This window comes from Artemia sp. Qi Xiang Cuo, chromosome 1 (genome assembly GCF_049724085.1).
Source record: "Artemia sp. Qi Xiang Cuo chromosome 1, ASM4972408v1, whole genome shotgun sequence".
NCBI classification, from domain to species: Eukaryota; Metazoa; Arthropoda; class Branchiopoda; order Anostraca; family Artemiidae; genus Artemia; species Artemia sp. Qi Xiang Cuo.
In genome coordinates this window covers 41,979,993-42,005,910 of record NC_142794.1, presented here as the reverse complement: position 1 = coordinate 42,005,910, position 25,918 = coordinate 41,979,993, and the positions used below count along the sequence as shown (strand labels likewise).

At 35.4% G+C, this 25,918-nt stretch overlaps 1 protein-coding gene across 1 annotated transcript in view; it reads right to left on the bottom strand.

Moving 5' to 3' along the window:
* Positions 1-25,918, bottom strand: part of LOC148956330 (cell adhesion molecule Dscam2-like) — a gene marked incomplete at its 3' end in the record, with an annotated part of 359,181 nt that overhangs the window by 215,423 nt on the left and 117,840 nt on the right. The window contains exons 7-9 of the mRNA XM_089090400.1: positions 21,474-21,600; positions 6,572-7,014; positions 568-870 (exon numbers count right to left, since the gene is read on the bottom strand). Of these exons, the coding sequence (XP_088946526.1) occupies positions 568-870; positions 6,572-7,014; positions 21,474-21,600 (873 nt within the window). The remainder of the gene's footprint in view (positions 1-567; positions 871-6,571; positions 7,015-21,473; positions 21,601-25,918) is intronic.

The following is a 25,918-nucleotide window of genomic DNA, read 5'->3' as shown; positions in this document are numbered from 1 at the left end:
CTTAACGTTTTATCCCACAAAACTTTCGGAGACGAAAAAAAAAACTGTAGTCCCCAATACAATCAAAGCTGCTTTATTTAATCTTTATCCAAAGCCCTTTCCAGAAGTAGTAAAATATTAACTGCCATCTTCAATTGAGCAAGGACAATTAACCCTAAATTTTGTAAGTCTTAGGCAAGTTTCCAACCCAAAACGTAATTTTTTAACCTCAGAACCGTTAGAGGTGAACAAAAAATGCTTAAATCATATACGTTCAAATGTGTGTTGTGTACTTATTGTACAAAGTCATTTCCAGCAGAAAAATATTCACCCCATCTCTAATTTGAGGAAAGGTAGTTAGCCAATTAGTCCAAGAAAATTATTGTTAATCAATACTATAAGAGCTGCTTTGTTTAACTTTTGTCCAGAGCCATTTTCAGCAGTACCAAAATATTAAACACCATCTTCAACAGAGCAAAGACATTTATCACAGGAGTGAAGTTTGGGTAAGTCTTTGGTAAATTTTTGACCAAAAGCTTAATTATTTAACCTTCAGAAATATTAAAAGTGAACAAAAAACATTTTTACCTAATACGTTCAAAGCTGCTTTATGTACTATCCGCCCAAAGCCATTTTCTGCAACACAGGAATATTCCCCACCATCTTCAATTTGAGCAAATGTAATATTTATGTAGCTAGTAATGATACCACTCTTATTCCTGAAAGACGCAATAACAAGCCGGTTATAAAACCTTCCCTCAATTGGACCATCATTGAAGTACCAGAATATCTCAGGTGAAGGATTGCCTATAGATGAACATTTCAGAGATACTGAAGCTCCAGGGTGAACCAGCATGTTGGTGAAAACAGATTCAAACTCTGGAGGGAAATCTGAAAGAAACTATAAATCACAATCTGGTAAAAAAAACACCTGTACATTTTCAAACAAATGAGCATATCGTTCTTTAATTACCTTTGGTTTAACATATCAATCCCACATTTCCTCTCATATAGAATTAGAGGAATTGGTATCATGCAATGTTGTAAAGTTTTACATTGGTGTTGCGTGTATGAATAGGCTCTTCAGAGAACCTCAAGGTTCTTGATTCTATGAAATTTTGTTAATATACTGCCATCTCTACTCATGAACAATGCAAAAAATCGATACATGAATTATAAAGTTTTGTCCATATTAGACGCAAAGTAATTTATGTAAAAACTATTTATAAACATTTTCCGATTTGTTGCTGCAAGTTCTTATCTATTAAAGCTGTATCCACCATATTATTAGCAAGAGACATAAAATTCCAATCACCTCGTTTTCTCGGTAGGAAACTTCGTTTAAAAGTTTATCATACTGATCAGTATGGGATATTGATATACAGTTTAGATCTTAATTCAAGATTTATGAGAGGAAAGGTTTTGAACCAAATTAAGGAATTTTATATTTACGTAAGAACTAAATCAGTTGAACAGGATTTTTGCCCTCAAAATGGAGGCCATTAAGGCTATTATCTTCGATTTTATACTTTCTTTTGTGGGCTTTAACAAAACATGTTTTTTAGGTACGTTTATGCCCCAATATGCCAAAATAACTGCTGGTTTAATGGAACATAAACACTGTTGAGGGTAAATTGTTTCAGAATATGCACCATCTAGGACCGAAGTGACTCGCAGGCTCTGGTTAAATCCAAAGTTTATCAAAATATACATAGCCTGTCTGAGAGTATTATATGCAACAGGATATAACTGCTATGATGGATGTCAATCCAAAGTGAGGTTTCATTACGCGATAAACAAATATACACTCATTTATTTTTTTCGAATAGCTATGGATTACGAAAAAACGACAGATTGCAAAAACTTGGCGCATCAGAGCCCCTTTTTCTAGCAGCCAAGCTGAGTGACAACAATCAATTTTAAATAGAGTCTACCAGCTATTATGTCCAATAACTCAATAGGTCCAAACTTATAATAGTGATTATTTTCACTGTTGTTGATAGAAGAGTTTCGCCAAACGTGGAAAACCACGTTGTGACCAAAATGGGTCCAGGATTACAGAAGGTTTCCATTCATACTAGTGGCCCCAGGGACTTCTTGCAGTCTGGTTCTAAGCCGGCTTAAGCGCTTCGTGTAGACTTGAAAAGATGTGTTGGTCCCTGTCTTTCATTTGTTTGGGACCCATTACTTTTCCTGAGAACATAATAATTTCGATGATTTCGATATTATGAAAGATGCAACTTGGAATGTTACAACATTAAAAAAACATCCATCGTATTGACATTTTGACACATAAGTTCAGACGTTTTGAACTGGACTTGTTAGGAGATTCAAATCCAGGGTAGGAAACATGAAACTATGCGATATGAAAATTATTTACTCAGGCAGGAACGATGGGGTACATAAATAGGGAGTAGGACTCGTGATGAATTAGGAAGCTTCTTAGTTTTGCTTAGGCTGAGGAGGCACATATAAAAGAGTGCTACTTGCTCATTGATAACTAAAATTTACAAGGTATCTGTCACAGCAGTATCCCCCCCCCCATGCAGAACTGGCCAATGGAGATATTAGTGATTCAGACTAATTTTACTTGCAGCCACATGAACAAGTAAACATGATCCAAAGCATAAATACGGTATTTTTAATAGGAGATTTAATACGCATATTGGTAGAAATTAGGATAGATGGTGTCCTAGCCTGATTATATTTGGTGTAGTAAAAGAAAATAGTTGTGGTTATTGACAGCTGCAATTTCTTAGGCATAACGATCTAGTTATAACCAATACAGTATTTGTTTAAAAATAGCCCATATGTTGATTAACCTTACTTATTGTGTTATTGTAGACAGAAGACTAGCAGTGAAGAAGTTAAAATTAGCATAGCCAAGGCTCAAGGTGTTTTTACACAGTTAAGAACAGTTTTGAAGAATAGACAGATAAGTCTGCAAACCAAGATTAGAATTTGGGATGACAGTAATGAAATATGTTTCTGAAGCCTAGGCACCCGAAAAGCGGATGAAGATTTTCTAGATGTTTTCCACAGAAATTGCCTACAGATTGTTCTGGGCACCTGGCTGACTGACCGTATTTCAGGCAACAGTAGGCTGTGTTGTAAACACTAGGCTGTGTTGTAGCTGTGAGCTGTACGAAAAGTGTCGTTCAATCTCGCTTTCTAGGGCTAGAATGAGAGAAAGGTTGAGATGAATAGGGCACGTTCTGCGGATGAAGGATGACAGATTGCCGAAGATTGTCATTTTTGGCCAACCGTTTAGGGCTAAACGGAAGGCAGGTCATCCGCGCTTGGAGTGTGAGGATGTCATAGAGAAATATTTAAGGGAAATGTGAAATTCCTAGAAGGGTATAATGAAGGAGGCTTTAAAGAGATTGGGATGGGGAGGAGCGTGTGTAGTTTTACTGGCCTCAGGCAGCTTGGTGCTGGAGTAATTCGTTAGTAGTAGTAGTAGACTAGCAGGATAGAAACAAAATATCAGGGCATATAGGAGTGCCAAAGAAAATGTCACTATCTAGTAGTGTCTAGGGTCAATCTAAAGATGTAATTTAGGAAGGGTAACTATATTAATGTAAATTATAATGTTGGTAGAATCCAGGATAAGCATTTGAGAGAAACTTCCAGGAACAATTGGATATTAAACTGAATATTCTAAAACTGGACAACATATAAGATTGACGGAAAAATTTAGAAAAATATTTGTGAAGTAGCGGATGGTGTCTTAGGGAGGAAAGTGCTTTAATTTAGTAGAGAAGAGGAGGGGCTTGAACAATAAGTATTTGAGTAACAGATCATATGAAAATAAAAGGAAATTTAATGTCTTTCAATACTGTGTCTTTTCAAAGATATTTGACTATTAAAGAAAATCCAATTTCTAACGACAATTTCTACTAAGCTTCAAACTTTGGTTTTATTTTTTAAGATTTTTGAGCTGTTGTAATCCCTTGTTAAAACATATATAAATATTTTTGCAATTACCAGTTTTTTTGCTCTTTACTCAATTAAATGTCTTTTCATACTGAAATCTATTCAAAGATATTTGATTATTAGAGCATGTCCGCTTTCTACTAAGCTTTTCAAGGTTTTTGAATTGTTGTAATCCCTTGTTGAAATATATACAAATGTTTTTGTAATTACCATGTTTTCGCTTTTTTCGTAATTAAATATGTTTTCATACTGCAGTCTATTCAAAAATATTGATTATTACAGCAAGTCCGGTTTCTAACAAGACTTTTTTCTAATCTTCAAACTTTTGGTTTTATTTTTTAAGGTTTTTGAATTTTTGTAATCCCTTGTTAAAATATATACAAACATATAAATTACTAGTTTTATGGTCTTTACGTAATTAAATCTATTTCATACTAAGGTTTATCCTAAGAGATTTGATTATTACAGCAAGTCCGATTTCTTACGATTTCTACTAAGCTTCAAACTTTTTCTTTTCTATTAAAGGTTTTGAAATTGTTGTTATCCCTTGTTAAAATATATACAAATATTTTTGCAATATACAGTAGAAATTAAAAAAACAATAAGACCTCAGGTGCTTATGGCGTGGTAAATGAGTTTTAAAATATGGTGGCTGTGAAGTTATATATAAGTTACTTAAAAATTATGAACATGATTTTTAAAAGGAGAAGTACCTAGCGATTTTATAATTTTAAAAAATTAAACTCTTCTATACGAAAGGTGATAAGAATGAGTGTGGTAATTATAAAGGCATTAGCTTGGTTTCGTAGGAAGCAAATTGCTAAGAAGGATGATACTTTTTAGACTTTCAGATGCTCTAGGCAAAGTTTTAAGAGAAGAACAGTGCGCTTTCAGAAGGGGGAAGGCAATCCGTTGAACAAACTTTTACTCCTAGATTAGTTATTGAGAAGTGCCTGAGCCATCAGAACCCTTAGTCTTTAGCGTTATAGACCATGAGCAAGCGTTTCATTCTGCCGATAAAGGAGCTTCAATGAAGGTGATATTTCTGTATGGTTTACCAGATAAACACATTAAAGTGATTAGTGTTATGTAGGAGAATAACATTGCTGCGGTTAAGGTAGGAAATGTGGTTAGTAACTGGTTTTTTATTGAATCAAGAGTAAAGCAGAGTTGCGTTCTATCCATGTTCTGACGGATCGTTTTTAGACTTTGTCCTAAGGGATATTGGAGAATCAAATGAGAAAGCAAAATTATCCTAGACTTAGATTATGCTGGTGATCTGAGCATCCTAGATAAAAATGTTAGCAAAATGAATGATTTTTTGTAGGTTTTGAGAGCTGGGGGGGGGGGAGCAAAATAGGATTGCAAATTTATGATAAGAAGAGTAAGTTGCTTACACTGGAAATAAGTTAAGGTTAGGCGATATTACTGGGAGAGATGATGCTAGGTAACGTGAAGATCGATCAAGGGAATACTGTCGTAGTTAGTATTATTAGTAAATATGATGGATGCAGTAATGATACTAAAAGCAGAGTAGCCAAGGCCCAAGGTGTTTATTCACAGCTGAAAAAGGTTTGGAAGAATATGAAGACAAGCCTACCAACCAAGATTAGAATATATTGTGCTATGACACGTTCTGCGGATGAAAGATGACAGATAGTCAAAGATCGTCTTTCTCGTTTTTCAAAGAAAGTTTATGTCATCTACGAGCTATATAATCAACTTTTTTGTAGTTTAACTTAAACCAAGCGTTCAGTTCCAGCTCATATTTTCATCAAATTTTCTACAATCAATAACAAAACTGAGAAGAAATCAAGCTTATATTCTGACGGAAAGATGCTAACTAGAATTCATTATTCGGATAATTTACGCATTTCAGGAGAAAGCTTTAATGGGAAATAAGGGAGAAAGTTCTAAAATTATATATTACCAAACATGGACTTCAGAATTTCTGGGTAAGGACGGAATTTCACTTGTAAGAGTATAGCATCAAATTAAACGATAAAAATCAACGAAATGACAGATTACAAATGAAATTAAAAAGCATAACCAAAGAGTATAGGTAACTTACAAGAGAGAGAACTGGCACTAGTGTCGACATAAAGCCTTAACGCCATCTAGCGTTTGGCGACACTCGGAATTTCTTAGTATAATAATACGAATAACTAATTTTATTTGTGTAGTTGGTAAAATTAGTATAGTACTTAGTCTCTGATTACTTAGTTCCTGACAGAGAAACAATTACAAAGCTTGAAAAAATGTCAAGTGTCACTAATTGCTTGATGGCGTTTTTAGCCGACAATAGCGCCAGTTTCCACTCTTGTAAGCTATTCATACTCTTTGGACATAACAACAAGAAAATATATATTCATAATATCCCTATCTATACCAAGAAAAGAGTTGCGAATGAAGCTGCAAGCTAATAAAATTAAGAAGAAAGAACTTTATAATATACCAGTGTCACTAAAAAACTATGTGATGTTTCACTCGACAGATTGTTTAGTTGAAAATCCACTTACAAGGCGTCACTACAGTTTTAATACTCAAGTGACTAATGTTTTACTTGAAATTTGTTACCTAGACGTGCAAAAATTTAAAAATTGTTCAGTTGGTCTTGCCACAGAGTCTAGACTTTAGCTAAAACAAGAAAGTATACCTTTCAACAATAAGGCAGCTGCAGCCTGCTCAACTGTTCCGTCAATTTCTGCCACGCATTGATATATTCCAACATCATTCGTTGTTACCTTTTTTATCGTTAATGACGTCCCGTTGATTTGGACCGTTCTTTCACTTTTAAGGGTCTCACCATTTTTAATCCAGAAGATATTGTCAGCTGGTATGCTAGTTTGACACTCGAAAGAAACAGATTGTTGATCACGAACCTCTTTCCTGTTTGGAGAAATAGTAACAAAAAATCGATCTTCAACTACTACGTTGATTTCTGTACTGTCTTCGCCAAAATTATTTGCGGCAGAACAGACGTAGCGTCCCTTGTCTTGTAAAAGGATGGGTTTGAAATAAATTATTCCATTGTTCACACTGAGACGAGAGCTATTAAGAACTTCTTCCACAGGCCCATTTGAGGATCGTAAGCCCCACCTGGAACACAAAATAAGACACTTTAATTCATTTATTAATACTTAAACCAAACAAGGAACTGGAGAAAATTTTTTGATTGTTAGTATCAAGAAAGACAAGACAAGAGACACATTTAAATGTGAAGAAACAAAAGACTTTTTTATTATTGAAATTAGGTTATAAATTTTTGATATTCCTCTTATTTTGATGACAATTTTCAAAGTATATCTTGTAATAATTGATAAAAACAATTGGATACTTGTTAATTAAAGGAAACACACTCAAGAATTACGCTTAGGTTAGATATGAGAAAACCAGTTTATAGCCATAGAGACAATTGACGGGGGACAGAATAGATTGGACTTATATAATTTGGGCGATATGTTTGCACATTAGGGGGGAGGAGTTGGGGGTGTGGATAAAATATTTGGACAGCATAAACTTAGAAAACAATTATTACTTCATAATATGCAGAACAATTGTAGCTAACACAGTTTGCTTGCAGAACCGCTATACTTTACCCCACCCCCTAATGTGCAAAATAATAGCCCAAATTATATAAGTCCAATGCATTCTGTCACCCGTCACTTGTCTTTGTGGCTATGAAACCGGTTTTGTCAGATCTAACCTAAGGCTAGATCTTAAGGTTAGATTCTTGAGTGTGTTTCCTTTAATTAACAAGCACCGATAATAATTAACATTACACAATTTTGTTCTGACTGCCCATTATATTACCAAGTAAAACCAAAAAATTAGACTTTTAACATCAATCGCAAAAAGTTTTTGCTTCTATTGTGAGACATTTTTCTCTTTCAACAAAAACGAGCATATGCATGTGCAGTAAGATAAATGTATCTCGCTGAAAGACAAATTTTCATGGGAAAAAAACAAACAAAATAATAACATAGTAACTTTTAAGAATAGAATCCGTATACGTATTTCGACAAGTCAAAGCACTGACGCTTGGATTGGTTGAAAGGATTCGATTTCTTACTTTGAAACATTTAATAAATGCAATTTTCCTACCGGTCAGATTTGAATTCAAAACTTCTTCAGGAGTTCCCCAGTGTTTCATCTTATCACCACATCCATTCAACCTCTTTCTAAATACAGCTCTGTCACTGATACAGTTGGAATATGGTGCAACAATAGGATGGCTGCTAATAGATAATCTTGCCTACACTGATGATATTGATGTGCTAGTCAACTCTACCATAGCTCTGACGTGAAATATCGACTTGCACTTGCTAGCTCTATCTTCCAAAGACTAGGTAACCTCTGGAAAAGTGCCAACCTATCCAACAAACTCAATTTGTGCCTATTCAACAGTTTAGTAATCCCCATAGTTATTTATAGATGCGAAACATGGACCCTGAAAACTGAAGACGAGAGAAAACTACTAGCTTTTGAGATGAAATGCCTCCGGCGCATTGCTAGAATCAAATACACTGACCAAACCACAAATGTGGAAGTACATAAAAGGCTCCAGTCCACTGAACTGAAACCATTCTCAGTAAAATCAAGAAACAACAACTGCGCTGGTTTGGCCACGTCAAGCGAATGGAGCCGAGACGCCTCCCGAAAATTTCCCTTGAAGGATCCCTCCATTGCCTTCGTCCACGAGGCAGACCATGAAAACGATGAATGGAGAACTTCCACTTTGACAACGTCAAGATAGCCCAATTATCACGTATCGCACCAGACGAGGAATGTACTGAGACCTTGCGCATGAGCAAGCAAGAGGAGTGGCCCCGAAACGTCCCATGAGGATGGCCGGGACCAAAGCAAGCATATTTCTTACCCAATAATCCAATTTTATCCCATTAATCCAAAAATGCCTTGCAAATAATCTTCGAGATAGACAAAGGCCAAAAATATATCCAGGGTTGCCACGAGGAGTACCAAAGTACTGTTTTAATACTTTTTAATCAAAGGGGAACTTTTTGAGTACTTTCTGCGAGTTTAGTACTTTTTGTTAAAAGAAGTACTTTTTCACTACTTTTTTTTAGAAGTAGTGCCTTTTTTAAAATTCAATGTTAAAGAATCAGCTTGCTCGTTAGATATCTGTTTCCCTGTAAAAAAGGAACAATTTCCGATATTTTTTTTTACAAGTATTCGTGTAACGAGGAGTAAAAACATAATAACACGAAAATTTTTATTTTTCGATTGTTCTCTTGTTATGCTAACAAATAGACATAACATTATATAACACGCTACAGACAGAGAGCATTTGGGTTTTGTTCAGTTATAAATTAGATAGACATCTAGAAAGAAGGATAATGGTGCAGATGGTCTAAACATACGTAAATACTATTTTGAAAAGGAAAGGTGGTAAAGATTATAAGAAGTTATTTAAAAATAAAACTTGATAATATAGGCACTTCATTATCGAAGTACTTCAGTTCCCACCCTCTTCCTGAAATCCTATACTAAAAAGCCACTTTCTTCAAATCATAGATTTTAAACCAGTAGTTAAATAGGATACTGCTGTTTGTTTCGTTGATGAATGTTTTACAAAATATTTTGAACATTATTTAACCAGATACGTTTGATAAAATTATTACTACCCTTTATTCAGGAAATGTTTTTCTCGACATTTGTCTTTTATCCTATTTTCTTATCCCTTCCATTTTAACATTTTACACAACCATCTTCCTCCCTAACTTAATGCTTGAATACAATCTATAGTTACAAGAAAGAGTGTGTTATTTTTCAATGGCATTATGAACAGCTGCTAGTTAGAAATATTCTAACTACAAAAATGGTAGAAGCTGTCAAATTGAGTTAATTTTTGATTATAGAGAAGCCAGGTATTAACGGTTTAAATTGGAGAATGGGTAACCCCCCTCCTTTGATTCTTTGTCCCCTTAGATTTTAAAAGAAAATATTTTAAGGGATACTTTATTGAATTTTTATTTTGTATATTCATTGAAAAAATTAAATTGGTAAACTTCTCCCCTTCTTCAGGAACATGAAAGCTACTTTTTGTACATTTCCAAAACACTTTTTGTACATCTTATTTACAGTACGTTTTTAAACCAATTGTAAATTTTTAGTTTTAACCTAGGAAATAATCAATATTCTCAATCAAGCGAAATTTCTTTCAAGGTAAGAGTTAATAGCACTGGTAATGATCACAACACTATCCGTGTTGACAGCAATGACTGATAAGTCCAAAGCAGATCGTTCGCTTGCCAGGAAAAATTTGTCTCTTGAAGCTATGTCCCTTTTGAAAAGTTTGTGCAATAAGCTTATTTGAGTTTTTAGCTCAAAACTATCTGAAAACACTTAATGCTTAAATTAATAGTGCTTTTTATAGAAGTATCATCGAGTGAATGGAGGAGGGTTCTAAAATATTTCGTCCAGAGATAAAGTGGAATGTAAGTCAGTGTTAGTGTAAACAAACTGATTGACACCTTTACCAACTTTACCCGAAAACCTTTTCAATCTAAAGACACTGCACTGCAGCGTGGAATGGGGTATTATTATAAATACCATACATGGATAAAACCTTTAATAAAGCTCTTCTATCCCTAGAATCGAACGCTTGCTTATAATCAATAAAACTGAGGACCAAAGGTGTTTGACAACTCAGGCCCTTCTTAATTATTAATTTAAGAGCGAAAATTTGTTCGACACATCCTCTAACTTTTCTAAAACCGCACTGTTCTTCTCTTAAAACTTTGTCTATAGCATCACTCAGTCTAAAAATTATCATATGACTAAGTAATTTGCAATCTACAGAGACCAGACTAATGCCTCGATAATTACCACACTCACTTTTATAATCTTTCTTATAAAGTGGCTTAATTAAGGTTTTCCTAAAATCGTTAGGTACTTTCCCTTTCTCAAAAATTATATTCATAATCTTCAGTAACTTATTTCTAACCTCAGAGCCACCATATTTAAGAAACTATTAAAATACCAGCTAAATATTTAATTAAAATTTAGCTACAAACAGAAGCTAATTGTCTGGTATAAAGAACGTGAAAACCGGCTACTGTCTCATCTTCGTAATTAAAATTTATCGAGTGTGTACCATATAATACGGTAGTACCAGATAATCCTTAGATATTAAAAATAATTTTATATATGCTTATTAGTACGGTTAGAGGTTAATTCTAAACATCAATAATTTTTCTCAGGATCCGACATTCAAGATCGACATTCCAAGGATATTGGAGAAATATTCCGATAATTACCAGCCCTGCTGCCCTTTGATGTAGCGAATTTTATCTCCGAATTACGCAATATATTAAATTCATCAAAACTACTGTTTCTTTCATGCAAAATGAGGAAACGGAGAGAACGAATACATTTAATTCACTAGAGAAAACAAAAGCTTGACTTCCTTCCTTGAATACATCATAGGCAGTGCAATCGCGCTGCATAAGTAAAGAACGATGTTGGCACAATATATTACTATTATTTTTTTTTCTTCTTCCATACCAGGGCACTTTGTATTGAAGGAGTTGTCGTAGAAACTTCGAACAGGGCTCATTCGATTGGAAATTGGAATGGCTTGTGCCCTTTTTAATAGTCGAAAGTGGTTGAAAGGCAACTAACACCCCTTCCATGCCCCCATTTCCCCAAACACACCCAATCACAACTTTGAGATATCCATTTTGTTGAGCGTAGTTGATTTCCAGATAGAAATTAAGTTTTTAAGGAGGTTATTCCCCCACAACCCTCAGGGCAAGGGTTTTAAATTACGCCCTTGGGGCATATAAGAACAATGTTGACACAATGTATTATTTATTATTTTTTTTCCTTTAGACCAGGGCACTTCGTATCGAAGAAGTTGTCGTAGAAACTTCGAAAAGGGCTCATTCAATTGGAAATTGGAGTGGCTTGTGCCTTTTTTAAAAGTCGAAAGTGATTAGAAGGCAACTAACACCCCTTCCACGCCCACCAGTTCCCCAAACACATCTAATCAAAATTTTTGGATTGCTATTTTGCTCAGCGTAGTTGATTTCCAGATAGAAATTATGCTTTTGAGGAGGACACTCCCCCATAGCCCTCAGGGCAAGGGTTATAAGTTATGCGATGGGGGGATATAAAGTTTTTATTGAAAGCTTTGTCGTAGAAACTTCAAAAAAGGCTCATTCGATTGGAAATTCAAAGGGCTAGTGTCCTTTTTAATAGTCGAAAGGGATTGGAAGGCAACTAACCATCCTCTCACGCCCACCTTTTCCCCTAAGACATCCAATTAAAGTTGTAAGATAGCCATTTTGTTCAACGTAGTTGAAAGTTCTGGAAATTAGGTCTTTAAGGATGACAACCCCCCGCCACTGCACTCAGGGCAAGGGTTGTAAGTTATGCCCAGGGGTCATATAAGGTTTTTATAGAACGCAGTGTCGTAGAAACTTCAAAAAGGGCTCATTCGATTGGAAATTGAAATGGCTAGTGCCCTTTTTAATAGTCAAAAGTGATTGGATGGCAACTAAAATCCCTTCCACGCCCATCTTTATCCGTAACAAATCCAGTCGATATTTTGAGATGGATATTTTATTCAAGGCAATTGAAAGTTCAGGAAATTATATCGTTGAGCAGGACACTCCCTCCACAGTCTTCAGGGCAAGGGTTATAAGTTATGCCCTGGGGCATATAAGGTTTTTATTGAAATGTTTGTTGTAGAAACTTGAAAAAGCGCCCATTCGACTGTAAATTCGAAGGGCTAGAGCCCTTTTTAATAGTCGAAAGTCATGTGAGGGCAACTGACCCCCCTCTCACGCCCATCTTTTCCCCAAAGACATCCAATCAAAATTTTTAGATAGCCATTTTATTCAACGTAGTTGAAAGTTTTGAAAATTAGGTCTTTAAGGATGACAACCCCTCCCCACGCAGCCCTAAGGGCAAGTGTTGTAAGTTATGCCCTGGGGGCATATACGGTTTTAATAGAAAGCGATGTCGTAGAAACTTCAAAAAGGACTCATTCAATTGAAAATTGAAAGGGCTAGTGCCCTTTTTTAATAGTCGAAAGTGATTGGAGGGCAACTAGCCCCCCTCTCACGCCCACCATTTTCCAAAACACATCCAATAAAAGTTTTGAGATATCAATTTTGTTCAACGTACTTGAAAGTTCTGGAAATTATGTCTTTCAGGATGATAATCCCCTCAGAGCCCTCAGTGCAAGGGTTGTAAGTTATGCCCTGGGGGCATATGAGGTATATATAGAAAGTAGTTGTAGAAATTTCAAAAAAGGCTCAATTGATTGGAAATTGAAATTGCCTTTTTTAATAGTCGAATGCGAGTGGAGAGTAATTAACCCCCCTCTCACGCCCACCATTTTCCCAAAAACATTCAATCAAAGTCAGAGATAGTCATTTTGTTCAACGTAGTTGAAATTTCCGCAAATTATGTACTTAAGGATGAAAAACCTCCCAGAGCCCCCAGGACAAAGGTTTTAAGTTATGCCCTGGGGACATATAAGGTTTTATAGATAGAGTTGTAGTAAAAACTCCAAAAAGGGTTCATTCAAAAGGAAATTGAGAGGGCTAGTGGCCTTTTTAATAGTCGAAATTGATTGGATTCGCCTAACATTCCCCCAAACACATCCAATCAAAATTCTCAGATAGCCATTTTGTTCAACGTAGTAGAAATTTTTGAGGATGACAACCCCCCTAGTCCTCAGGGCAAGGGTTGTAAGTTATGCCCTGGGGGCATACAAGGTTTTTATCGAAAGCGTTGTCGTAGAAACTTAAAAGGGCTCATTTGATTGGAAATTGAAAGGGTTAGTGCCTTTTTTAATGGTTGAAAGTGATTGGAGACCGTCTAACGCCCCTCTTGCGCCCACCATTTCCCCAAACATATCCAATCAAAATTTTAAGATAGCCATTTTGTTTAACGTTGAACAAGTTGAATTTTCTGGAAATTAGGTCTTAGAGGATGACAACCACCTTAACAGTCCTTAGGGTAAGGGTTGTAATTTATGCCCTGGGGACATATAATATGTTTATAGAAAGCGTTGTCGTAGAAACTCAAAAAGGGCTCATTCGATTGGAAATCGAAAGGCCTAGTGCCCTTTTTAATAGTCGAAAGTGATTGGAAGGCTCGACATTTCTATAGTAAAGATCGATGTAGGTATAATGTATTATTTTTTTGTTGTTGTTAATGTTGTTTAGACCAGTGCACTTCGTTTTGAAGGAGTTGTCGTAGGAACTTCGAAAAGGGCTCATTCAATTGAAAATAGAAAGGGCTGATGCCCTTTTTATTATTCAAAAGTGATTGGAGCGCAACTAATCCCCCTCTCAGGCCCATCCTCCCATTTTTCCATTATGTTTAAAAACTAAATATTGCCGTAAGATTAAATCCAAATACACTGTGTTAATGCTAATTCCCAATAAGGCATCTCAGCAGTATCCCAAGAACGACTGACGGTATTATGTTCAAACTTTCGGGGCTACTTCTGCTTTTAAAATTTAACCAAAATCAAGAAAGTGAAAGTGTATCTAAGCAATCAATAACAGTAAAAAAATTTTTTTTGCGATTGGTATTAATTTATTCATTTCAGGTTAATTAGAGGAGCTATGAAACTAAATTAAACACTGATATGTGTGTCAAGATTTTTAAAAGGGTATATTTTATTAAAAATTGCTGAAATTTTCTCTCCAGCATACAAATAGCAGGCCAAACTATAAAGTCTTTAAAAAACGAAAAGATTTGAAGTATTATTTTCTTTTTACCTGAAAAGACGATATCAATATAAAACGAATAGAAATTAATTAAAAAAAAACTTTTTCCACAAAATTAGTTTTCAAAGAAAAGAAAAGAACTCCATTAAACAAAAAATGAGCCAAAATAAAATCAAATAATCTAACAATCGTAAAGCTAACAAAAATCAGAATCGATATATAAATAAAACCCAGAACGAAAAGAAATTACAATAAATAAACGAGTCAAACTCAAAAACGAGCAGAAATTAACATGAGTTTGGCTCAAAACCCCTATGCCTTCGCAAGGCCAGAACCTAATTTGCACTTTACTGAAAAAAATGCAAATGAATGTGCTTTGTCAGTTTAATATACTGATACTGATGCTTAGTAATCAAAATGTTAATATTTTTTGATTTATTAAAGTTATAAAATTAAAAACATTTATATTTTTTTCGGTAAAGTGCAAATTATGTTCTGGCCTTGGGAAGGCACAGGGTTTTTGAGCCCAACTTATGTTAATTTCTGCTTTTTTTGAGTTTCAGTTTGATGAAACCTACATATTTTAAATCAGCATAAAAATCCAATTCTTTTGATGTATCTACTGGTACCAAAATTCTGTTTTTTAGAGTTTCGGTTACTATTGAGCCGGGTCGCTCCTTACTTAGTTACCACGAACTATTTGAAAAGTTTTTCAAGAAGAGAAATTGTCACAATGACAGAAGTTTAACCGTAAATTTATAATTAAATATTTAATTTGCTTTTAATTTTGTAACATAAACTACACAACTTAAAAACATCAAATATTATTCCGTAGCACCATAAAGATCGTTTTGCGTTCCTGTTGAGAGAGTTCAAAACACTACAATTGCATTTGGAAAAAAAGAAAAATACAATAAGTTGGTCAAATTTTAGACCAAACCACTGTGAATCCCTACAGGCACAAGGAGACGAATGGGAGGGCAGCTAGATAGTTTGAATAAGACAGCTTCAAAACAGATCTAATATTTCGTAATATTTGAAAGTAATGTTACATGTAACAATACACAAGAAACATGACACTCGGGGTAAAAATACTTTCTGTGAAACGGAGATACCAGATAAATAGTTCTAAAATTACTAAAATAAAAATATTTGGAGCGGTTAGAAAAGAAATTAACAATGAATTCTTTTTTTCAAGATAGTTTAGTTATAATTATTTTGCAGCAAAAAAAGGTACTAAAATGGTCACGGGTTTCTGATCTGTTTCTCAATCACCGTTTCTCCAAAAACTATGTGTTTTTGAAAAAAGGGTTACTGGCTATATGCTTGTGTTTTGGAATCTTATTCATATATGATATGTTATCTATTTATGTAATAATCTATCGTTTCAATATTTTATGCCAATCGTAAGAAAGTTAAATTTTAGCCCCCCGCCCCTCCCCCACCAGTATCCATGCATATGAATACGGAGGCATAAATATGCTCTTAAAGCCCAGGGGTAGCATCAGTATTTGCAACCTCTGCTTTCATAGTAAATACTCGGATGATTTAAAATAAATGCCCTTATTGAAATTATGACCAGCAGATATTGGACCAGGTAACAATAATACCCCTTGCACTTATGGGTTAATTAACACTTATAGGGTTAGGTAAACGGCGAAAATTTTTTGTTGGCTCTACAACACTTTTGGAAGCATTGCCGCTTTTCAAAAGACAATCCTCATCTTCTTTAGCTTGACAATCACGAAACTCACCTTGATCCAAGATGTATTTCTTTCTGCAAGGAAAACGGTATTATTCTTCTAACTTTCCCAGCACATTGTTTCCACCGACTCCAACCCTTAGATATCGGAGTTCATGCTCCTTTCAAGAGCGGTCTCAAGCTAAAGTTAAATGAATGGCTCCAGTTCAACCCTGGACGAAGGGTGTCTATCCATGAGGAAGCTGAGTTTTGTCTTACACCTTACCTAGAGAAGTTTTTATCGGCAAACATCACTTCCTCTTACAAAAAGGCTTGAATAAGTGTGTTCAGTGAGGTAGATTTACTCCCGTCCGAAGTGACGGATCGACTTATTCAAGATCCAGTAAGCTCAAATCAGGCTAAGGCAGCAGCCTTGGAACTTGAAAAAATTTGCCAGTCTTGAGCCAACGATGATATCTCTACTCCTGGACAATATACTGACCCCAGTTCTGCTTCCAGGTCATCAACCACCAACCTGAAAGGTAAGTTTGCAAGAAAAGCCCCAGAAATGATTATCCCTTTCCCGCTTATGGGAAACGTTCACGCAAGCTTTCGTAAGCGCCGCAAAACAGGCAGAACCAGGATACTCGCTGATACTTCAGAAAAGGAAGAAATTGAGGCAAAAAGGCGTCACAAGGGATATAATAAGCCACCTAAGGAGACGCCCGTGGTAGACCTCCAGCTGGATGATTCATCTGATGAATCTTTGCATCTTGCTGAAGACGACAATAATGGTGACCTGCCATTTGGCCCAACTTCCTTGTCAGTAGGAGATTGCCTCCTTGTCAAGTTCCAGCTAAAAAATTCAACCGGCTCCTATGTTGACTTAATGCAGGAGATTGCAGAGAGTGAAGCTGTGATTAGTTTCTTGCGCAGGAACAGCGAAAGATTTGTCTTCCACGAGGCAGAAGATGTTGCAATTGTGGATTTTTCTGATATTCTCCAAAGTCTACCAAAACCTTTTCCGTGTGGATGAACCAGCGGAGTACCTCAAAACTTTCGCTTTGAATTTGATTTTTCACCATATAATATGTCTTAATCAAGCAAGCTTATATTTTTTATAATTATGTAAAACTGTATCCGAAGTAAAAAAAAAAAAAAAAAAAAAAACTGTTTTATGGACAAATTTACTGTTTATACAAGACCGTCGGTAGATTTTTGGCAATTTCTTTAGCTTGTCCAGTTCAAACCCCAGCGTGTCCGAACCAACCCCACTAGGTAGGGTTGGTCCGGACACCTTGATCAAAATTATAGATGCAGATTTTGAGGAAATTTGAAGAGTGAAAAATCTGAAAAAAAATCACAAGCATTCCCTATTTTGAGATGAATGTAGAGAACATCAAATTTTGGTTTTGCATTCATAAACAAACGAAATATTTGTGATCGGCGAATTTTGTCCAGTTCAACCCCGACCTCTCCTATACCTCATGCAGCTTTTTCATGTTTTGGAGATAACGAAAATTTCTCCAATACTAGAAAAAAGCAAAAATGGCAACATGAGACTTGTATGGAAACGAAAATTTACTCTTAAAAGTAATATTCCTTTCACGACTTTTTTGTTTAAATTCTATTTACAAAAGATATACTATCCAGACTAAAACAATGCCTTTGATTGGAAAATCTTAACTCCAAGAGAAATAATTGTAAAGAATTGAGTATGATTGAAATTTTATATTTCCAAAGGCTTCTTTTCAGATATACTACTGCTAACAGCTCATCGCAGCGCCAAGCCGCCTGAGGCCAACACAGCTACACACGCTCCTCCTCCCTCCCAATCTATTCCAAGCCTTCCTTTTTACGCCCGCCCATGAAGTTCCCATTTCCTTCAAATCTTTCTTTATGACGTCCTCCCACCCCAGACAGGGACGACCTGCTTCCCGTTTAGCCCTAGACGGTTGGCCGAAAAGAGCAATCTTCGGCAATATGTCATCCTTCATCCGCACAGCTTGCACTAGCCATCTCAACTTTCCTATCATTATAACCCTAGAGAGTGGAATTGAGCCACGTTTTTCGTATGGCCTATTGTTTGAAATACGGTCAGTCAGCCGGGTACCCAGAACAATCCTTAAGCAATTTCTCTGGAAAACATCTAGCAAATCTTTATCCGCTTTTCGGAGCACCCATGCTTCAAAGCCATATTTGACCACTGTCATCACTTCTAATATCCTTGGTAGTTTCACTGTCATCCTTGGTAGCTTCTAATATTCTAATCTTGGTTTGCAGACTTATCTTCCTATTCTTCCAAACTTTTTGCAACTGTGAAAAAACACCTTGAGCCTAGGCCATTCTACTTTTAAGATCTTCACAAATCCAACCGGCTGTACTAATATCACCACCAAAGTAAGTGAAGCTGTCCACTTGATCAATATTTTAATGGCTCAAATTCAATATTTCATTTCCACCTATTACTACTCATAGTGACTTAGTCTTCCTAAACATTAATTTTCAAACCAATTCTAGTACATTGAACTCGCAAAACCTCTAAAACTTCATTCATTTTGCTCACACTTTCATCTAGGATGCTTAAATCATCAGCATAATATAAATCCAGGAGACTTTTTCCTCCCCATTTGATTCCGTGGTCTCCCATTGCCTTTCCTGTGCTCCTAAAGACAAAGTCCATCAAAATAATCCATATAAAGGGGGATAGAACAAAACCCTGATTAACTCCTTATTCAATACAAAACCAGCTGCTAACCTCATTTCCTACCTCAACTGCAACAATGTTATTTTCGTACATAGCACTAATCATTTTTATGTATTTATCTGGAATACCATACAAGAATAAACCCTTAACTAAAGCTCTTCTATCAACAGAATCGAACGCTTGCTCAAAATCTACAAAACTGAGGACCAAAGATGTTTGACAACTCAGGCACTTCTCAATTATTAATCTAAGAGTGAAAATTTGGTAGACACACCCTCCACCTTCTTTAAAACAGCACTGTTCGTCTCTTAAAACTTTGTCTACAGCATCTCTCAGTCTAAAAAGTATCATATTACTAAGTAATTTACTACCTACAGAGACCAGACTAATCCCTCGATAACTACCACACTCACTTTTATCACCTTTCTTATAAAGTTGCTTAGTCAAGGCTTTCTTAATATCGTTAGGTACTTCCCTTTTTTCAAAAATCATATTTATAGTCTTGAGTAACTTATTTCTAACCTCAGAACCATCATAATTAAGAAACTCATTTAACACCATATCAGTACCTGGAGCCTTATTATTTTTTAATCTTCTTAGTACTGTCGCTAATTCCTCTTCCCAAAACAAATCTTCCTTCACATCCAAGGTATCACAAACTTTTTCATTGTCCTCTATATCTCTTCCTTCAACTCCATCTCGGTTAAGCAAATTCTCAAAATGTTTGACCCATCTCTCTTTAGTTTGTTCCTTATCGCAAATTGCGGCCCCATTCCTATCTTTAACTGGGCCAAGTCCGCATTGACTACTCCCTCTCAATTTTTTAACATGCCAGTACAATATTTTATTATTATGCCGTCTAGCTGTATCTTCCAGATCATCGGCAATTTCATCCATGGCCTCTATTTCACACTTCCTTAGTTCATATTTTAATGCTTTCTCCACTTTCTTTACATTCCTTTTGTTTTCATATGATCTATCACTAAGGTAATTTTTGTACAAGTCCTTTGTCCTTTCTGAGAAACATAAAGCTTTTTCACTAATATTTTTAGCTGTAGTTCTAGCTTTCTTCCCTAAGACACCTTCAGCAACTTCACAAATTATTTTTCTAAAATTATTCCAACCATCTTCCACATTATCAAATTTTAAACTCTTAAGTTTAGTATTCAACTGTTCCTGGAAATTTTCTCTCAGATTCTTATCCTGGAGTCTACCCACATCATAACTTCCCGGAAGGTAGTTACCCTTCCTCTATTTCAGCTTTAAATTAACCCTTGACACTACTAGGTGGTGATCTTTATTCTTAACATCAATAACGGCACTCCTATATACCCTAGTATCTTGTATTGATACTGCTAGCCTTCGGTTTACAATAATATAATCAATAAGGTTTGCTGTCTTACCATCACGTGAATACCATGTTAACTTATGAGCCATTTTATGACAAAACACCGTATCGGTTATAACTAGATTGTTATACCTACAAAATTGCAAAAGTCTGTATCCATTACTGTTTTCTTTTCCTACACCAAATTTACCTAGGCTAAGTTACCATCTATCCCTATTTCTGCCGACCTGGGCGTTAAAATCTCCCAGTAAAAACATCATATTTCTACCTGGGACCCTGTCTATTTAAAATTGTAAGTAAAATTCATCTGAGTTACTAGTATCTCCGTCAGTCGGTTCTACAGGGGCATATACTACTATAACTGATACTCGGAACATTTTAGTCATAAAATGAGCAATTAGTATTCTATTATTAATACCTTCCCAGCCTAAACAGGATTTAGGAGCTTTCAAATTTCTAAACAAGATTTTCAGATATAGACACAAATTTTTGTCACAAAAAAGCATTTTTTTTTTTAATTTGTTCTAAAAAGAGCTTTTTTCATTATGATTAGGAAAAGAACAATTTAAGTTCAGCAATGTAGTACTAAGCTCATGTGACTAATACCATTGACAACTAGAATAAATATTTCCATTAATGTTAAATTAGTTAGGACCTTCTAAAATAAGCCACTTGATTCTGCTTATTATATTTAATGATGTCAACAGGTCTGAAACAGCCAAGAAATGCAAGTGTCATTTTATAGAAATGTTTTTTCTCTATCCAAATTTAATGGGTTAATGTTTTTAATAAGCATGTAATTTTTAGTCATTTCATTTCACCCGATGATATTTTGCACGTTCGTAAATAAATTACTATGTACCCCCAAGGGTAAGCGTACCCTAGGATAGAAAGTCACGGGTGTGAAGGACACTAACCCTCAAATTTGAAATAAATATGCTGCAAACAGGATAAGTAACCATTCTAGGTCACAAGCAGATTGCTTTTGCAGATACAAAATCGTAAATTGGTTACTTTTCAATGAAATTTTAAGGAAAGAATCGATAGTAACATTAGAAACATCTTTAAATAAACAAGCAATAAAATGATTAAAAATATAACGACACAAACCTGAATTTGGGATGTGGGCTGCCATTTGCAGGACATATAAGAAAAGCAATTTCCCCCAATTGAAATGACGAGTAGCTTCTCATCCATTGTGTAAATACTCTTGGAGCAGACACATCTTGTCTATTTCCTGTAATTATATGTGCTATTACAGAGATAATCAGGTTTTTTAAATTAAGTATGTACCTTAAAGGTTTAAAACAAGAGTATTATAACTAATAGGAGTTTTAATTTTATTAATCTAGTCTCTACAGGCTGTACCCACAGCTTATAAAGCCTGTTTAAATTTATATACATACAAATTTATATTTGAGTCTATAATTGACTTCCTCGTTGAAGTTGGCTCTTCCCTACAACAGCAATCTTTAGCAGCAACCTTTTTTTCTCATGCAAGGCAATTTGTGCAAGTTTTATCTCCTATCATTGAGAAACGAAACACCAATTATATCTTTTTCGTTGGAGACTAAGTTGGATAATGATTCGTGGACCTATAGTTGGATCCGTCCTAGACTTTCGGGCTTTTGTTTCACAAAAATATTAACTAAGAAAATATTTTCAAAAAAGGAACATACTTCTTCAAAATTAGAACAAAGATAGATTACTATGAATGAATAAAAGAACCCCAAAACATGCAGAAAATAAAATGAATGATCAAGTTTGACTTAAAACAAACAGAAATTACCACAAACTAGAACAGAACTAAAGCCTTCTAAACCTTCAATAGGCTAGAGTGTCATTTGTCCTATACTGGAAACGATTTGTATTTTGAGTGTTGTGTTATTTATTTTGAAAATACGGTAGTGCTACCCCCAGCCCATCCTCTCAGCTTCTCTAACCAGCTAAGGTGTCATTTGTGCTTTATTTTATACATTATGCATTTGAACAGTGTAATTTTTATTTTTAATACATCGACAAACAAGAAGAAGAAAATCACCATACGACAAACTCGATAAAAGATGGAAGAAAATGGGAGAAAATAGATATAAGAAAATGAAAATTACTGGAAATAACTAATGAAAGTGGATTGATTTTTTAATATTTGTTGATATTAACTTCTGGAATTCTTAGCAATTTTTAATTTTTCAAGATTAAATTACAAAATTGTAAATGTTTAGAATGTTTTCTATTTTTATTAAAGCCCAGATGACAACGTGGCCTTTAGAAGGTTCAAGACGTGTGGTAATTTCTGTTCTTTTAAGTTTGACACGGTTATTCACTTTAATTATAGATCGTTTTTGGTTACATCTATTCATTCAAAGTAATTTCCGTTCGTTCTAAATTTGAATTATAATATGACTTTATTTCTGATTCGTTTAGGTTTTAATATTGATTTATTATTTAAAAAAACCTTCTTTTTGAAAAATAATTTCTTAAGCTATTTCTGTTCCTTTATATTGACATACTTTTATCATTGATTAATATTAGGAATATCTGTAAAAATCCTTTTTTTAGTTTTTCTGCTTAGAAATTAAAATGTTTGGATTGCAATTCAACTGAAGACAAATTTTGAATATTCGGTCAGAATTTACAATCAGGAATTGTTTCAGCAATAAATTTTTAATACAATTTATTATAATTTAGTATAATTTTGAATTCGTATTGGATGGAAATAAGGATTACTGCTCATATGAATTGGAAATTAGTTTTGGTCTTTAATAGGCTTCAAGTAGTCCGGAGTACCATACTATAGACGCCCCAGTAGTATCCCCTTACTACTTTCAAGCGCACAGAAGGCAGATTAACACAAGGAAATTAACATATGGTTGATGGTTATGTTTGCTGGTTATGTTTGTTCGTTATTGGTTGTTTGTTGGTTATGTGTGTTGGTTTTGGATATGGCTGTTGGTTTTGGTTGTTGGTTATGTTTGTTAGTTATTGGTTATGTTTGTTGTTTACATTTGTTGGTTTTGGACATGGTCGTTGGTTACGTTTGTTGGTTATTGGTTATGTTTGTTGGTTATTTTTGTTGGTTATTGGTTATATTTCTTGGTTATGTTTGTTGGTTTTGGATATGGCTGTTGGTTTTGGTTGTTGGTTATGTTTTTCGGTTACTGGTTGTTGTTTTTTGGTTATGCTTGTTGGTTTTGGGTATGGTTGTTGGTTTTGGTTGTTTGTTTTGTTTGTTGATTGTTGGTTATGTTTGTTGGTTGTCGGTTATGTTTGTTGGTTATGTTGGTTGGCTATTGGTTATGTTTGTTGATTATGATTGTTAGTTTTAGATATGGTTATGTTGGTTATGATTGTTGGTTTGGTTGTTGATTATGATTGTTGGTTTTGGACATGGCTGTTGGTTTAGGATGTGATTGTTGGTTTTGAATATGATTGTTCGTTTGGTTATGATTGTTGGTTATGATTGTTGATGATGGTTGTTGGTCATGATTTTTGGTTTTGGATGTGGTTGTTGGTTTAGATATGTTTGATAACAAAGGAGTTACTAGCCATTGCCACCCCTGTTTTCTGCTTCCCCAAGTTGTTACTCCCATGTAGGTGTCTAGACAGCCAGTTTATAAGAAATCATGTCTGATGAATCATGTCTGATGATCATCCCAGATGATGCTCACCGGTTCTATTAAAGTGAACACAGTTGCCAAGACTCCCATGACACACCCCTCTGGACTCCAATTACGTTACAACACATCCCGCAGCAAACGGTCAGGTATAGTATGCTTGACGCAATTTTATGTAACCTTGCGATAGGAACCCAAGGGAGAATCCCCGCCTGTAACTTTACGACAGCACACACCGTATTTGATCTTACGTAATGATTGCGCAACCATCATTGTCACGTAATACCTTTTTTAGAATTTCATTTTTCGGCCAAACCGTTCAAAGCATTTTTTCTTTATTTTAACTTAATGACGGCACACCCTTTATGTAAGGTTAGCGATTCTTACGCAATGACGGCACAAACATCACTGTCGCTTAATACCTTTTTTGGCATTTCATTTTTCGCCAAAACGCTCAACACATTTTTTCTTTGTCCTCGCTAGGACTCAAAAGGTCATTCTCAGCCAACAGGAAAGCACTCCAAGCAACAACGCCAAACTGTCTTTCCCAGTATCTTGTACTACTCATTTCATTCTAAAATTAACCTATTGTGTTTGAAAGAAACTCCCATGGTTCACTTTCTAGAATGAGATGTTTCGTTCACCTGTATAATTGGTACGGATAATTAGCACGCAGTCAGGAAACATTTATTTTCAGAGACAATTACACTCAGGGTATTAAAAGTGATAAAGGGGGAATGCATGCTTAAATTATGTATACACCATGATTGCCCCAGAAAACATATCTAGAGGTTAAGGTTTTTGTACATAAATTTTTATTAATTCAAACAGTCTTACAAACAATATTAAAAACACAGAAAAAAGACTTAAAAACACGACAAACAAAAGATAAAACATGAAAACATGACAAACGAAAAAAACACGCATTAAAATTAAAAAGTACCAATAATAGGAAATTAACATAGGATTTCAAACTCATCCCTAGGAAATTAACATAGGATTTCGAACGCATCCCTATCCCTCTTCCCATAGGATTTGAAAGACATGCCCTGGTCCTAAGGGTTCTCCAACCAGTGGCTGGTGCACTGCAGGGGAGTTCGGTCAGTGTCTACTCGTTCCGGGGACGGAACCTGGACTTCGGCTAGGTAATAAAGGAGGTTAAAAATGGTCTTGCTCGGAATATTTAAAAAGTGGCAATAATAAGAAATTAACATGAGATTTCAAACGCATCCCGAGGAAATTAACGTAGGATTTCAAACGCATCCCTATCCCTCTTCCCATAGGATTTTAAAGACATGCCCTGGTCCAAAGGGTTCTCCAACCAGTGGCTGGCGCACTTCAGGGGAGTTCGGTCAGTGTCTACTCATTCCGGGGACGGGACCTGGACTTCGGCTAGGCAATAAAGGAGGTTAAAAATAGTCTTGCTCGGAATATTTAAAAAGATGGCAATAATAAGAAATTAACATGAGATTTCAAACGCATCCCGAGGAAATTAACATAGGATTTCAAATGCATCCCTATCCCTCTTCCCTAAGGATTTTAAAGACATGCTCTTTGACGTCACGGCATCCCTGGCAAGATTCCTACGGAAGCCCTGTTTCCAGCTTGCAAGATTCCAACCCCTGGTGGGCTTCCTAGGATTCCAGGTGTTCTATTATTTCTTCAATATTTGCAGGTTTCCTAGCCATTTTTGGCACATTGTTTCTCTGGAAGATTCCCAGGATTTCCGTGACAAGGTCTAATATGCATGATTCCATCGTATATCACAAGCAAGACTCCAAGAGCCCACGGGGAACCCCCGATTGTAACCGAGAATGGCACACGTGGGTGCACCGTAATAACGGTGCTCATCTTACGCAAGACACCTAATAGGAGAGGTTGGAAGATAGGTCGGTCATTTTACGAGAAGAGCAGGTACTCAACGAGTTAAAAGTACACTTA